Source organism: Mandrillus leucophaeus, unplaced genomic scaffold (assembly GCF_000951045.1).
Source record: "Mandrillus leucophaeus isolate KB7577 unplaced genomic scaffold, Mleu.le_1.0 Scaffold225, whole genome shotgun sequence".
In the NCBI taxonomy this organism is placed as follows: Eukaryota; Metazoa; Chordata; class Mammalia; order Primates; family Cercopithecidae; genus Mandrillus; species Mandrillus leucophaeus.
This window is the reverse complement of record NW_012102310.1, coordinates 1,144,063-1,160,822: the sequence shown is the minus strand read 5'-3', so window position 1 is coordinate 1,160,822 and position 16,760 is coordinate 1,144,063. Positions and strand designations below refer to the sequence as shown.

The following is a 16,760-nucleotide window of genomic DNA, read 5'->3' as shown; positions in this document are numbered from 1 at the left end:
TGCTCTTCTCGAGGAGTATCTTTGTGGCGTTCTCTGTATTTCCTGAATTTGAATGTTGGCCTGTCTTGCTAGGTTGGGGAAGTTCTCCTGGATAACATCCTGCAAAGTGTTTTCCAACTTGGTTCCATTCTCCCCGTCACTTTCAGGTACACCAGTCAGACGTAGATTTGGTCTTTTCACATGGTCCCATATTTCTTGGAGACTTTGTTAGTTTCTTTTTACTCTTTTTTCTCTAAACTTCTCACTTCATTTCATTCATTTGATCTTCAGTCACTGATACCCTTTCTTCCAGTTAATTGAATTGGCCACTGAAGCTTGTGCATGCGTCACGTAATTCTCATGCCATGATTTTCAGCTCCATCAGGTCATTTAAGGACTTCTCTACACTGGTTATTCTAGTTAGCCATTTGTCTCATCTTTTTTTCAAGGTTTTTACCTTCTTTGCGATGGGTCCAAACTTCCTCCCTTAGCTGGGAGAAGTTTGATCTTCTGAAGCCTTCGCCTCTCCACTCATCAAAGTCACTCTCCGTCTAGCTTTGTTTCGTTGCTGGAGAGGAGCTGTGGACCTTTGGAGGGGGAGAGGTGCTCTGATTTTTAGAATTTTCAGCTTTTCAGCTCTGTTTTTTCCCCATCTTTGTGGTTTTATCTACCTTTGGTCTTTGGTGATGGTGACATACACATGGGATTTTGGTGTGGATGTCCTTTTTCCTTCTAACAGGACCCTTAGCTGCAGGTCTATTGGAGTTTGCTGGAGGTCCACTGCAGATGCTGTTTGCCTGGGTATCAGCAGTGGAGGCTGCACATCAGTGAATATTGCTGAACAGCACATGTTGCTGCCTGATCATTCCTCTGAAAGCTTTGTCTCAGAGGGGTACATGGCCGTGTGAGGTGTCAGTCTGCCCCTACTGGGGCGTGCCTCCCAGTTAGGCTGCTCGGGGGTCAGGGACCCACTTGAGGAGGCAGTCTGTCTGTTCTCAGATCTCAAACTCGGTCCTGGGAGAACCACTACTCTCTTCGAAGCTATCAGACAGGGACATTTAAGTCTGCAGAGGTTTCTGCTGCGCTTTGTTTGGTTATGCCCTGCCCCCAGAGGTGGAGTCTACAGAGGCAGGCAGGCAGGCTTCCTTGAGCTGCAGTGGGCTCCACCCAGTTTGAGCTTCCTGGCCGCTTTGTTTACCTACTCAAGCCTCAGCAGTGGCGGGCATCCCTCCCCCAGCCTCGCTGCCGCCTTGCAGTTCGATCTCAGACTGCTGTGCTAGCAATGAGCGAGGCTCTTTGGGCGTGGGACCCTCCGAGCCAGGCACGAGATATAATCTCCTGGTGTGCTTTTTGCTAAGACAGTTGGAAAAGCGCAATATTAGGGTGGGAGTGACCCGATTTTTCAGGTGCTGTCTGTCACAGCTTCCCATGGCTAGGAAAGGGAATTCCCTTACTCCTTGTGCTTCCTGGGTGAGGTGATGCCTCACCCAGCTTTGGCTCACACTTGGTGGGCTACACCCACTGTCCTGCACCCACTGTGCGACAAGCCCCAGTGAGATGAACCCGGTACCTCAGTTGGAAATGCAGAAATCACCCGTCTTCTGTGTCACTCACGCTGGGAGCTGTAGACTGGAGCTGTTCCTATTCAGCCATCTTGGAAGCGCCTAGTTGTACCTTTATAATAGTAATTTGTTCATTGGTGTCGGCTTAGTGCTATATATTAAAGTGTTATGTGATTACAGGAGTATGTGCATGTTTGTCCCAATGCACTCTTGTATTTTAGATTCATCCTTTTACAATAACAATAGAAAGTGATGATAATAAAAGTGAACATTAATGTATGCTGTGTGCAAAAACTCTGTGCTAAGTGCTTTGTATGTATCCTCATCTAATTCTCACCATACGCACATTATAAGATTTTAAAAAAGTCAATCCAGATTTATTTTCCCTAATCTTTTATCACCTCGTCTGAAATTGTTTTCCATTTTCACCAGAGGTATGAAAAGTATGTTGGGTTGGTTCCATTAGTTAGAATTCATTGCTGGAAACCAGCTCACTGGAATAAAAGCTCTATGAGGGCTGAATTTTTGCAAAGTTCTGCAGGAGCAAAGAAAACAGATATTTCACAATGTTGGTGGGTTCAGGGAAATACTTCATTGTTTCTAAGCCTTAATTCTAAAGGATTTTACTAGATATGACCCTTTAGAGATCTTTAATAGTTTAAAGCCGTATGTACAGGCTTCCTGAACTGATTTATATCAAATATAGTCTATACTTGAAAATGAATGACTTATTATACATGTTCAAAAATAGTAATACTGATATACTGACTTTTTTTTAAGGTTTTGAAAGAGGAAAGGAAGATATTTCTCAAAATAAAGATGAATCTTCACTTTCTATGTCAAAGAGCAAGGTAAGCATATATAAGCAAATACATGATTATGACATTTCCCTAATATTTGAGATGAGGGAACTAACACTGAAATCCTATGAAGCTTTTATGTGATGTTTTTATGTTGATACATCTAAACCATGTAGTGTGTATTAAAAGAGTGAAGTTCCATTGGGGCTAATGTAAGTATTGTTGGTTACTTAGAAATACAGCTGATTGGTAACCAGTTTTCCTGTCAGAGTAATACTGTTTCTGGTATCTCTGCTACAGCAGCACTTCTCAAACTTGAGTCTGAGGATTGCGTTCAGATATATTCTCAGGGTTTATGGCTTTAAAAAAAAATTCTTGAGTGTTTTGAGTTCATTCAGATGACGATCAAAATAAATATATTTTACCAGTTAAAAGCCAGATCTTTGCAGTAGTAATTGTCTATGATTGACAGACATTTTCTTAGAATAAGACATAGTTTATGAATCAGTATTTCTCAAACTGGGAGACTTAGACACATTCTTAGGCCTGTTGAGCATTTTTTCTTTAAGAGTGCATATTCAGATTTGAGAAACACTATGTGATACAGTAACCAGTTTCCCTGTGGGTTTGTAGTTCACTAGATTTTCTATAACTTGTGAGGGGATTTGACTTTCGACTTTTCTTCTGGTAAGATTTAGTAGCAGGAGGAGCTTTTATGTTTATGGGATCAAACTTCCATGACTGTAAGACAACCGTTTCTAAAGACTAAGTTCTCTGTTATTCTCAGCAGTTGGACTTGCTCTTACAACTTACATCTTTTGGATACTTTTAAAGGATAACAGTTATCCATTGGTCTTAGGAACCAAAAACATTGGTGCAATTCCAAATAAAAGTAATAACCGTGTACACCTCCATTACCATAATAACCCTAACCTCTTTAATCCTCCCGATCATTACCTTTATCAACCCTAACAAAAAACACTTGTACCCAAATTATGTAAAAACAATTATTATATCTGCTTTTATTACTAGCCTCCTTCCCACAACTCTATATATTTTCCTAGACCGAGAAATAATTATTTCAAACTGATATTGAACAACAGCCTAAACATTAGAACTAACACTAAGCTTCAAACTAGACTATTTTTCCATGATATTTATTCCAATTGCACTATTCATCACTTGATCTATTAAAGAATTCTCATTATGATATATAAGCTCAGACCCAAACATTAAGCAATTTAAGTATCTACTTATTTTTCTCACCATTGTATTAATTCTAATTACTAACAACCTCTCCAACTTTTTATTGGATGGGAGGGTGTAGGAATTATATCCTTCCTACTAATTAGTTGATGGCACGCTCGAACAGACGCCAACACAGCGGCCATCCAAGCAATCCTATACAACCGCATGGGCGATATTGGCTTTATCCTAACCCTAACATGGTTTCTCCTACATTATAACTCATGGGACTTTCAACAAATATTCATCCTAGACTCCAATTTAAACTTTCTCCCACTGATAGGCCTTCTCTTAGCAGCAACAGGAAAATCAGCTCAACTTGGTCTCCATTCTTGACTCCCCTCCGCTATAGAAGGCCCAACCCCAGTTTCAGCTTTACTCCACTCCAGCACCATAGTCATAGCTATCCGCTTCCACCCCCTAATGGAAAACAACATGTTAATTCAAAGCTTTACACTATGCCTAGGGGCCATTACTACTCTATTCACAGCAATTTGTGCCCTAACACAAAACGATATCAAAAAAATCATAGCCTTCTCCACCTCAAGTCAATTAGGCCTAATAATAGTCACTATTGACATCAACCAACCATACTTAGCATTCCTACACATCTGCACCCATGCCTTCTTCAAAGCCATACTATTTATTTGCTCTGGGTCTATTGTCCACAATCTAAACAATGAGCAAGACATTCGAAAAATTGGAGGATTATTTAAAATGATACCCCTTACCTCAACTTCCCTAACCATCGGTAACCTGGCACTCACAGGCATGCCTTTTCTCACAGGCTTCTACTCCAAAGACCTCATCATCAAAACCGCAAACACATCATATACCAACGCCTGAACCCTATCTATCACTCTCATTGCCACTTCCCTAACAAGCACCTACAATACTTGAACTATTCTCCTCACCCTAACAGGACAACCTCGCTTCCCAACCTTAATCAACATTAACGAAAACACCCCCACCCTATTAAACGCAATCAAACAGCTCTCAATCGGCAGCCTACTCGCAGGATTTCTCATTACCAATAGCATCTCTCCCACCTCACCTCCCCAACTAACAATATCATCTCACCTAAAACTCTCAGCCCTGTACATAACCGCTCTAGGCTTCCTAGTAGCCTTGGATCTTACTCTTATAACCAATAAACTTAAAATGGGTATCCCATCATACATATTTAAATTCTCTAACATACTAGGATATTTTCCCATTACAATTCATCGCACAGCTCCCTACCAAAACCTGCTTATAAGTCAAAACCCAGCTTCCCTTTTACTAGACTCAATCTGACTAGAAAAATCTATACCTAAAATAATCTCACACACCCACATTATCACCTACATCCTCACAACCACTCAAAAAGGTATAATCAAATTTTATTTTCTCTCTTTCCTTATCCCTCTCACCCTAACCTTATTTCTAATAACGTAACCTATTACCCCGAGCAATCTCAATCACAATATACACACCAACAAACAATGTTCAACCAGTAACTACCACCAACCAACGCCCATAGTCATACAAAGCACCCACACCAATAGAATCCTCCCGAATTAACCCCGGCCCTTCTCCCTCAAAAATCACTCAACTCCCTATATTGTTAAAATTAACCACCGCCACTAACCCATCAAAATCTAAAACTCATAAAATCAATCCTACCTCCATCGCTAACCCTACCAAAAGACTCCCCAGTATCTCAAACCCTGAACCCCATGCCTCAGGATACTCTTCAATAGCTATTGCCGTAGCGTAACCAAAAGCAACCATTATACCTCCCAAGTAATTTAAAAATACCATTAAACCTGTATAAGCTCCCCCATATCCTGTTCTTGAGAGTGGTTGAGAAGATTGCACAATACATTTTTATGTAGGATTTTACACAAATATTATTCCCACTTTTCATGTATACATTACACAAAAGTTCATCTATCATATTAGTGTAAAGCACTTAGGCTAGAAGTTTAAAAGTACTTTGTATTTATATAACATATATGAGAAATGCCTGGATCACCAATGAGAGAAAAGATTTCTTTCCCCATTGCAAGGTTCATGGCTGAGATCCCATAACAAAAGAAAGATGAACAAGAGGAAAGCATACATATGTGTTTAATATAAGTTCTGTGTGACACAGGAGCTTTCAGAAATGAAGACCCAAAAGAACAGGGAAATCTGTGTATTTTTATGCTTTGGTTTAATGAAGAGCAGACAGTCACAGAAGTATGATTGGACAAAGGTTGGGGGATATTATATGATGCTAATACACTGAGGGGAATTTAGCAAGGCCTGTTTGTTCAGCTTCTTCTTGGTATCTCTGTGTCTTTGGGTTCTTTCTTCTAAGGATAGGTAGAGCACCTGCTTCAGGGGAAGGTCAGAGAAGTATATTGTGGCCTGCTTTAGAGCAGAAAGGCAGAAGGTCAGAGAGTGACCTTTCTGCTTTTCAAGTTTTCTCAGTTTCCTTTAGCTTAAAAGAGTCAGTATGCCCCTGTATTTTGTATTTATACTGACTTAAAAGAGTCAGTATGCCCCTGTGAGTTTTGAGCTCTGTCAATCATTTTACATGATCTCTATTATTAAAGAAAGTAGGAAATAATTTATCTTAAGTCTGCCACAGCTAGAAATATAATGAGATTTATAGAGTTTTTTTTTTAAAAGACCTGTTTTCAAGCAATTAATACCAGAATTGGTGAATACATGGTATAATGGTATTCCTACTCCAAAGCCTAAACACCTAAACACACAGATCTACATACCACAGCTACCTATTTGCCATCTATATGTACCCTTTAATGGGGGAGGCCTGAAAAGGAACTTTGCATACTTTAAATGAACCTGTGTGCCTTAATTGGGGGGACAAAAAAAAAAAACCTCAAGCTTTACAACTATGCTTTGGGTACAGTAGCATCTAATCATATGTGTATCTTTAAATTAATTAAAATTAAATAAAATTAGAAATTTAGCTCCTCAATTACACTAGTCACACCTCAAATGCTCAGTAACCACATATGGCTAGTGGCTGCCACACTGGACAGCTCAGATATAAGACATCTGGCATTTAGAAAGTTCTGCTGGGCAGCGCTGCTTTAAAATGAAAAGAGTCAATTTGAATCTTGACTCTCCTATTACCTATAAATTTTTAGCTGTTAGTTTCAATGTTATTAATAGCTACTTTTTTTTTCGAGACAGAGTCTCTCTCTGTCACCCAGACTGGAGTACAGTGACACGATCTTGGCTCACTGCAAGCTCCACCTCCCAGGTTCATGCCATTCTCCTTCCTCAGCCTCCCGAGTAGCTGGGACTAAAGGAGCCCGCCACCAGAGCTGGCTAATTTTTTTGTATTTTTAGTAGAGACGGGGTTTCACCGTGTTAGCCAGGACGGTCTCGATCTCCTGACCTCGTGATCCGCCCATCTCGGCCTCCCAAAGTGCTGGGATTACAGGCCTGAGCCACTGAGCCCGGCCATTAATAGCTAATATTTTTGTTTTTTTAAAGAGTTGAAGGCCTCACTATATTGCCTAAGCTGGATTCGAACTCCTAGGCTCAATCAGTCCTCCCACCTCAACCTCCCAGGTAACTGGGACTGCAGGCACATGCCACCATGCCCAACTTAATAACTACTTTTTGTTGAGAGTTTACTTGGGCCATTTTAACATTCATAACAATACTAGAAGACAGGTATTGTTGGCTCCATTTTATGAATGAACAAACTGAGGCTCAGACAAATTAATTCCCCAAGACTCAAAATAGTAAGTCTTAAAACTAGAGTTCACAGTGGCTTCAGTTTTCTTTTTTGTTCGGGGGAGGTAAGATCTACCTCCCAGATTGTGGTAGCAGAAAGTACCTGACAAAGTAGCTGGTTAACAATAGATAGTTAAGAAGATATTTTCTTATGAATAAAGCATTAGAGTGAATGAATGGGATTCTTAACATAACTATTTGGTATATAAGTAAAATTATACTCATCATATTATTTTCCAAGAGCTGAAACTTACTGATTTTCTCATAATTTAGATTTAATCTTAGTTTATTCTGTTAGCTTAAGATGTCTGTAGTTGCTCCTTTGTCTTCAAATATTTTAACATGCGGCCAGGCACAGTGTCTCATGCCTGTAATCTGAGCACTCAGGGAGGCTGAGATGGGAAGATTGCTTGAGCTCAGGGGTTTAAGAACAGCCTGGACATGATAAAACCCTATCTCTACAAAAAATACAAAAATTAGCCAGGTGTAGTGACACATGCCACATGCCTGTTGTCCCAGCTACCTGGGGGGCTAAGGCAGGAGATGCTTGAGCCCAGGAGGTTGATGCTGCAAGTGAGCTGTGTTTGCGCCACTGCACTCTGGCCTGAGAGACGAAGTGAGACCTTATCTCAAATGTATAAATTTGTATATATGTATGAGCATGCAACCAACTCTCTTGTTTTTCAGAACAGTGTAAAATTTTACATTTATCATTAAACCTCATACTTGTGGAATTCTGAAGATTTTTATTCTTACCTGAGTAATTTTGGAAAACAAGATTTGTTATTCCTTTCATGATTGAGTTGTGTAACTGAGAACATCAAACAATTTTAACTTTTCCCAACTTGATGCAAAAAATATGAATACTCTCATTTTGGTCACAGGATTTTAGGTTAAATGTCATTTCTTAAAATTCTTAATTGAGCCTGATTAACACAATGAAATACACCTGCCTCATCCCCAGACATTATTTAAAAATAAAGGAGCTGGGCACAGTGGCTTTTGCCTGTAATCCCAGCACTTTGGGAGGCTGAGGTGGGAGGATTGCGTGAGCCCAGGAGTTTGAGACCAGCCTGGGCAACCTAGCGAGACCTTGACTCGCTACTCGGGAAACTAAGGTGAGAGGACCACTTGAGCCCAGGAGTTGGAGGCTTCAGTGAGCTGTGATCATACCACTGCCCTCCAGGCTGAGTGACAGAGTGAGACCTGTCTCAAGAAATAAAATAAGGCAATTCCTCTTTCTCATGCACCTTTTCCTAGGCTTTTTCATTGTATGAATAAGTGAATTGGAAAAGTTGGTTAATCAGATTATCCCAAAGAAAGTAGCATTTTAAAATGAATTTTTAATTATCCATCTCAACAAAAGGAATTACAACATAACTAATGTGTCTAGTGGGATAAAAGGAATTCTGTTAAAAGGATAAGGGGTTTTTGAGCTCACATCTCTTGATTCTTCAACCATTTAACTACTTGCCTTGTAGGTTTGCTGAATCTGTTACTTGCTTTAAAATATACATTTACCTGGATGGTTAACAAACGTTTCTAAACCAAAATGTCTGATGTGATCACAGTAACTTATCATTATCCTTGTTTTTCCTTATATCTGTAGCATTATATAATTTTCAAAGCAAATTGCAAAGTATTTTCATAAATAAATGTCCCATTATTTAAATCTCTAAAGGTCAGATTTTTGATAGCACTTGCAATCTGAGATATAGTCATAAACCTGAAACAATATATTACCAAGTACTAAGTTAAACACTTTAAGTATCATTTAACCCTCAAAGCAACCCTATAAATTAGTAGTAGTATCTTCATTTTACAGATGAAGAAACTAAGACTGACAGATGAAATTAACTTCTCAAAGTCACAGAGCCTATAAGGGGACAGCAGTTAAAGGGGAAAAGAGAGAAGAAAAAGAGAAGGAAAGAAAAAATATAACATGCTAAGCATTCTAATGCCATTTAACAAAGAGGCAAGCAGTAATATACATTAAACTTGCCTATCTTGATGGTCATCCTTAAGAGAGTGGTCAATAAAGTTTATGAAGGAAGGGAAACTTAGTTTAGTAAAATGTCCCCAACAAAAAAATCATTTACATTTTTGGCATTTGAAAGGTGTTTTGATTTAAAAAACTGAGGTAGTAATGTAGAAAAGAGTGGAACGTGGTCATTCCTTTTTGTATTTCAGAACTAGACTGCACGTTATGTCAGAGATTCCTTGAGGTATGTGAGTTAAAGATTCCTTGAGGTTGGTTTATCAAGCTCATGTGACACCCTTCTGGCCTGCTGGTCCCTATTTACAGTAATCTTTTAGGAATAACCAAGCTAGAGCTTAATTGTTAGGGAAACAAATTTGATTTTTTTTAAGACAAGGTCTCACTTTATCATCCGGACTGGAGTGTAGTGGTGCAGTCACTGCTCACTGCAGCCTGAAACTCCTAGGCTCGGGTGATTCTCCTGCCTCAACCTCCCAAATACCTGGGACTACAGGGACATGCCACTATGCCTAGCTAATTTTTGTGTTTTTCATAGAGACGGTGTCTCACCATGTTGCCCAGGCTGGTCTTGAACTCCTGGGCTCAAGCAATCCTCCCGCCTTAGCCTCCCAAAGTGCGGGGATTGCCAGCATGAGTCACCACGCCCGGCCACAGATTTCTTCTTGTTCGTAAAGATAGATCTTAACTTTAAGATACCATATGAACAGTTTTAAAAGATGAGAAATTAATATAGTGAGATAAGTAAGAACATGAAGCTGGGAATTAGATGAGGGTACAAATCCCAGCTCATCCACTTTGTAGCTTTGCGACTTTGGAAAGATATGTAATCTGTTAGTTTTAGTGTCTTCGTTAGTAAAAGAGGGATACAACTCTATCTCTTAAGTCTGCTTTGAGTATGTAAATGTTTAACATATACAGTTGATCCTTGAACAACATGGAGGTTAGGGGCACTGACGCTCCACTCCCCTGTGCATATAAAAATCTGCATATAACTTTTGACTCCCTAAAAACTTAACTACTGTAATTGTGTACTGTTGACCAGAAGCCTTACTGATAACATAGTCAATTAACACTTATTTTGTATATGTATTGTATACTGTATTCTTACAATAAAGTAAGCTAGAGGAAAGAATATGTTATTTAAAAAAAATCATAAGGAAGAGAAAATGTATTTACTATTTATTAAGTGGAAGTGGATCATCAGAAAGGTCTGTCTTTGTTATCTTCACATTGAGTAGGCTAAGGAGGAAGAGGAAGAGTTAGTCTTGCTGTTTCAGGTGGCAGAGGCAGAAGAGGTGGAGGAGGTGGTAGGGGAAGCAAGAAAGGCAGGTACACTCAGTGTAACTTTTGTAGAAAAAATATCTGCCTATAACTGGACCTACGCAGTTCAAACTGTGTTGTTCAAGAGTTAACTGTACTTGGTAAATAGTAAACAACCATGAATATTCATTAACTTTTAAGGTAATACTATTAACATTTTTTGTTTAATAGTTTTTAAAAAGTACACTACTGTAAACATTATCCTATTAAGTTGTGGGAAATAGAATCTCCTAATAATTTTAAGCCATCATATTCCTCTGACAATAGCCATGCCATTTTGTGTTCCCAGGGCCAAGGAGAAGACAGAAACCTGTTTGGCTTGAGGAATGTTATGAAATTGTTTTGGTATCACAATATATGCCATCATCATTGGAGTAATTAATGTGATGTTTCAACTCCAGTTCTTAAAGGAGTAACTTTCCCAAAAGTTTAACTAGGTTGATTTCTACATTGAAAATTGTTTGCATTTCCCTTCTGGTTCAGCCAGTTAATACCATCACCTTAATAGCCCATATTTCATACCAAGTAGCAGAAGTGTTTTTAGGAGAGATGAGAGAAATGAGCTGCAAGTACCTATTTTATTTTCATTTTATTAATTCATTAGATATACTGAGTTCTTTCTTTTCTTTGGGTGATATACACTGGGTATCGTTGACAAATAAATGTGTTATCTGTTCTTATTAATCTAAAAATTGAGGGAATTGTATACAAAGGTGTGTATCCTTGATGATATCTAGTAATATTATGCACATCTGGCTGCTCAACATTTGAAAGCCACCATTTGGATCAGGTTCTGCATACTTTCTTGGCACTACTTAGGAGTACTGCTAAGAACTTTAAGTGCCTTCTGCTATGTCTAACAATAGTTAAAAATAAAACTTCTGGACGTTGAAGGAGTATGTTTAATTTTGTTTTTCCAAAACAAATAGAGCTTTTAAGTTTTGTGCTTTTCTACTCTGGTGAACCTATGTGGTGTCTTTAAACAAGCATTGCATTAGGAAACCTGGGTTCTGATCTCTGCTTAGTAATTGTTAGTTTGGAAAATCAACCTTCCTGAGCCTCCCTTTCATGATTTGTAAAATGGAGATAAAACAATCTGTTGTGCCTATTTTTCAAGATTCTTGTGAAGATTAAATAAAAATGTGAAGTATAAACTGAAAGTCTGGAAAGAAATTTAAGACATGAATAATTTAGTGAGGAAATCCCACTCACTTGATAGGTAGAAAGTAGTAGATCCTAGAAATATTGGTGTTTACACACTGTACAGATTAGATAGAGTGACTTAATACTGGTTTCTAAAAGTGTTTGTATTTCTTCCTATTGAAGGAGGAGTAGAAGCAGGGCAATATGTGCATCAGCTTGTTAGAATTTGTGTCTTTTTTTTTTTTTTAAGAATATTTCAACTGTTAAAAGATAACATTACTTTGGCTACTTTTGTCCTAGGAATAAATAATTATATATGTTCTTAGAAATACTCTTTAAAAAAAATGTAGAATCTACAAATGATCTTACTTAACTTCACATTGTAGGTTTGTATACTGATTAGTTTTAACTTTTTTATATTTATGGATTTAACATGGATTCATTTTTAAAGACATACTATATAAGGAAAAATTCTATTTGAAAATTGACATTTGCTTAAATCACAGCAATAAATGAGAAAGATGTCACATAGTTATAACATTAATTTTTATGCTATGTGTAGAAAATCTGAAGGATTTAATTATTTCTCTTCTGTTTCTGTATGATTTCAGTCTGAATCTAAACTTTATAATGGCTCAGAGAAGGACAGTTCAACTTCAAGCAAACTCACAAAAAAAGAATCTCTTAAGGTTAGTTTCCAGTTATTTCTGAAAGGTAATTTACATTGTGCTTTGCATGTGTGTTTGGAAGTAGGCTAATAAGATAAATATATATGTGTGTTCCTAAGGAAAGAAAAAACATCCAGTGGTACAGACAGGCAGGCACACATAGAAAATGTTAATATTTGTATGGTACACTGTGGTCAACTGATAAGGCTGATTGATGAGTGTCCCAGAGCAGACTGCTTCAGGCCTCAAATGGCAGCTGCAGAGGCTGAGGACTTGATATCTTTACACAGATGTATCCGAACTAGGTATATCATCCCTGTGTTGTGGAACTCCTGATGGAAACTCTGGCACCCATTGAATTTAGAGATTACTAACTCCTGGGTCATGGCCTGAACTTGACCTGCATAATGTTTTAAAATTTTGACCCAACAGTTAATTAAAAGTTCAACTATCCAATTTCTCTGAGAAATATGTAGCATTGGGCTTACCTTCCTGAGTGGCCATAGAATCTGGAGCTTAAGAAACACTTGCTTTCCAGCTGGCTCTGGTTCCTGCCTAGTCTATTTTACCATTTGTGTTCCATGCCTGGTCCTATATATATTTGTATTTGCATCCCATATTAAATCAGATAGATTAATAAAGACCAAAATCTAAAGTTTTGAGGGTATAGAATTATTAAAATTGTATTATGTCTAGTCTGTTTATCATTAAATGCAACTTTTCTGGCATAAGATTTTGTTAGTTTTTAAAAATGTATTCACTAATAGGTTATCATCACTCTTCCCCTATCCAAATTATAACAACAAAGCAACAATAAGACCTCATTAGTCCACTGCTGATTCCCCAAATGATTAGAATTAACTTACTTATGAAGGTGAAACTTTGATATTTTGGATAAACTAATTTTATAGTTATGGTTTCTTAATTATGTATAACTTACATATTAGTATTGGGAAAGAGAACAAAACTTCAATTGCAAACAGTTGTGGCATTCTTTGTTATCTGAAAAAATTGGTAACAGAGAAGGTTTCTATCAGTAAGAGAATATATTAATAAATATTTTAGAAGTAGTATAGGCCAGTGGTTAAAAGAATAGCTTTGGGAGCTAGTCTGCCTCTGTTTGAATGCTGACACTACAATTTACTAAATGTGTGATTCTGAGCAGGTTACTCTCTCTGCCTCAGTTTTCTTATCTATAAAACAAGGATAATAATACTTCTACTTCACAAGGTTTTTGTGAGGGTTAAATGAGGTAATGACAATACAAGTAAAGGGCTTAGAACTGTGGCTGGTTCACAGAATGCCCTCAGTGTTAGAGCGCTTATTATTTTAATTTGCAGTAGGAATCCTATGTAACACTTAAAAGAATGAGAATGATACAGACGTGAATACTCTTCAAAAAATGTTTACTTGGGGAACTTTTTGCATGCTAAACACAAAATGTAAATGTTTTATAGGTTACTTAGAAAAGGTCTGAAAAGACAGTGTTTTCCAGAAGATTAGCAGTCATCAATTTAGAGGATTGGAATAGGATGGGGTATAATAAAAATGGCTTCTAGCTTTATGTTTGAAATTTTTATTGTGAGATTGTGTTAATGCATTGTGTAATTAAAAAGAGGTAAAATTGGCCAGGTGTGGTGGCTTACGCCTGTAATCCCAGCACTTTGAGAGGTGGGCGGATCACTTGAGGCCAGGAGTTCAAGACTATTCTGACCAACATGGTGAAACCCCATCTCTACAAAAAATACAAAACTTAGCCGGGCATGGTGGCATATGCCTATAATCCCAGCTGCTTGGGAGGCCGAGGCACAAGAATTGCCTTAACCCAGGAGATGGAGGTTCAGTGAGCTGAGATTCTGCCACTGCACCCCAGCCTGGGTTACAGAGTGAGACTGTCTCAAAAAAAAAAAAAAAAAAAGAAGTAAAATTATTTAAAAGATATGTAGAACTGCACTAGTGATCAGAAAAACTAGATTCTAACCTTGGTTGTCTAAGACTAACTCCTGCTAAGAAAAAAAAATATATGTATATATAGTATTTTTATTGTCAGATTCTGGAATTCTAAAGCGGTTTAGAATTTTATACTATACTCTCACCATTATAGTATGAAATTCTAAACCTCTTTAGAATACTAGACTATTAGGATAAAAGACAGTGTGGTGATTCCACAAAGACCTAAAGACAGAACTATGCGACCTAGCAATCCCATTACTGGGTATATACCCAAAGGAATGTAATCGTTCTATTATAAAGACACATGCATGTGTATATTCATTGCAGCACTATTCACAATAGCAAAGACATGGAATCATCCTAAATGCCCATCAATGAGAGACTGGGTAAAGAAAATGTGGTACACCGTGAAATATTATGTAGCCATAATAAAGAATGAGATCATGTCTTTTACAGAGACATGGATGGAGCTGGAGGGCATTATCCTTAGCAAACTAACTCAGAAACAGAAAAACCAATACTGCATGTTCTGACTTAGAAGTGGAAACAAAATCATGAGAACACATGGACACACAGAGGGAAACAGCCCACACTGGAGCCTTTCAGAGGGTGAGGGTGGGAGGAAGGAGAGGATCAGGAAAAGTAAGTAATGGGTACTAGGCTTAATACCTGAGTGATAAAATATGTACAACAAACCCCCATGACACAGGTTTACCTATATAACAAACCTGCATTTGTACCCCTGAACTTAAAATAAATTGCTCATTTCTGTTGAGTTTTTAGCTTTTCTATTATTTCTATAAAATAGGTACAAAAGAAAAATTACCGAGAAGAAAAGAAAAGAGCCACAAAGGAGCTGCTCAGTACAATCACAGATCCTTCTGTTATTGTTATGGCTGATTGGTTGAAGGTCAGTGTGTTTTGAATCATGAATTCAGATTGCTGGATGTTCACTTACTGGAATGGAAAAGCCCAGAGTATACCTAAAGCCTGCAAGACAAAAACAACTCCTAAGATGATTGTTTTTCACTGGCAAAGAAACTATTATTGTATTCCCGGAGGTTCTGTGTTCCCATCTTAATGAAGAGAAGGAATCTTAATGTCTTTCTTAACAGTAGCATCAATTACATACAGTATAGCAGTTCTTTTAAAAAAGCTTTTAGATTTGTGTGATATGTTGTCTAATACAATGTGCTGTAAAAAATACGTTGCTTGCTATTCCAATTATTGTTAAGTATTACCGTACACTTAGTATATTATTGAAAAGAGACAAATTTAATATAAAAGCTATTTTAAAATAGTTGGATACATAATATATTTTTTAAAAATGAAAATTGTTAATTATCAGACAAGCACACATTGCTGTTTCCGGACCCTATTCTTTTGGCCTCTGGTTATTTTTATTTCCTTTTCTTTCATCCTGGTCACTCTATCCTCTTTCTCATTCTTATCTGAAAGACAGCTGTAGGAATCCTAAGTTTAAGAATGATCTTGTAGGACTCTGACTCAGGAAATTTTAGTACTTGGCGTGTACCTGAGAATCACTCCAACCCTGAAAACTTGCCACTTTTGCCAAGACTTACTAAGGCCTCTGACCTCGTAAGCCTTATGAGATCTGTCACAGGACTCCCCTCACTAAAATGAGAGTCTAGTGATAGTTTCCCTGACAATTCAGGTAACTAATTCTAGGGTTTTCAATCTTGTGCTAATAACACCTTCCAACTTGTTTTGACTCTACTTAGAAGTGCGTTAGCTCAAGATCTCACTTAGGTTTTTCAGAGTTAAAGCTGCCCTCTATTAAGTCCCCAACACATTCTCTGGCTGACTTTCTCTACCTTACCTTCCTTCTGATAATTTGTCCTCCGTGTTCTGTTGCATCTCCATGATGCAAAATGTTATTTTAGAGTACCTGTCTTCCTTTCGCCTCTCTTGTCTTACCATTCTTTTACTTATACACATATCTTAGATTTTCTCTTTTCTTCATGCCTGGTTCCAAACTCCTTCTTTCTAAATGTTTCTTGTTGAGAGTTACGGTGGTATGCCTATTTGGGGGATTATGGAATCCTGTATTATTTCATACTTCATGTAGGTGCATTGAAATAACAGATGTTTTACAGTAAATAAAAGTATAATTCTTATTTTTGATCTAAATATTAATATCATTTCACTATTTTGAATTCACTGAATTGCATAGATACAATTTTAATAGGTGATGGAAATAGAAATTTATAGAAAAAGTAGTTTTAGACTTACTATTGACATAGCGTTAAACCCTAGGATAAGGAACATTTTATGAGAGTATAGGGATTCATGTAACTTGTATTTTAAAATATCCTCCAGTAAATTTATA

At 37.5% G+C, this 16,760-nt stretch overlaps 1 protein-coding gene across 3 annotated transcripts in view; it reads left to right on the top strand.

The window, feature by feature from the left end:
* Positions 1-16,760, top strand: part of OSBPL8 (oxysterol binding protein-like 8) — a 227,349-nt gene that overhangs the window by 165,272 nt on the left and 45,317 nt on the right. For all 3 annotated transcript variants that reach the window (XM_011981382.1, XM_011981379.1, XM_011981381.1), the window contains 3 exons: positions 2,322-2,392; positions 12,401-12,478; positions 15,219-15,320. In XM_011981382.1, coding sequence (XP_011836772.1) covers positions 2,322-2,392; positions 12,401-12,478; positions 15,219-15,320 — 251 coding nt within the window. The remainder of the gene's footprint in view (positions 1-2,321; positions 2,393-12,400; positions 12,479-15,218; positions 15,321-16,760) is intronic.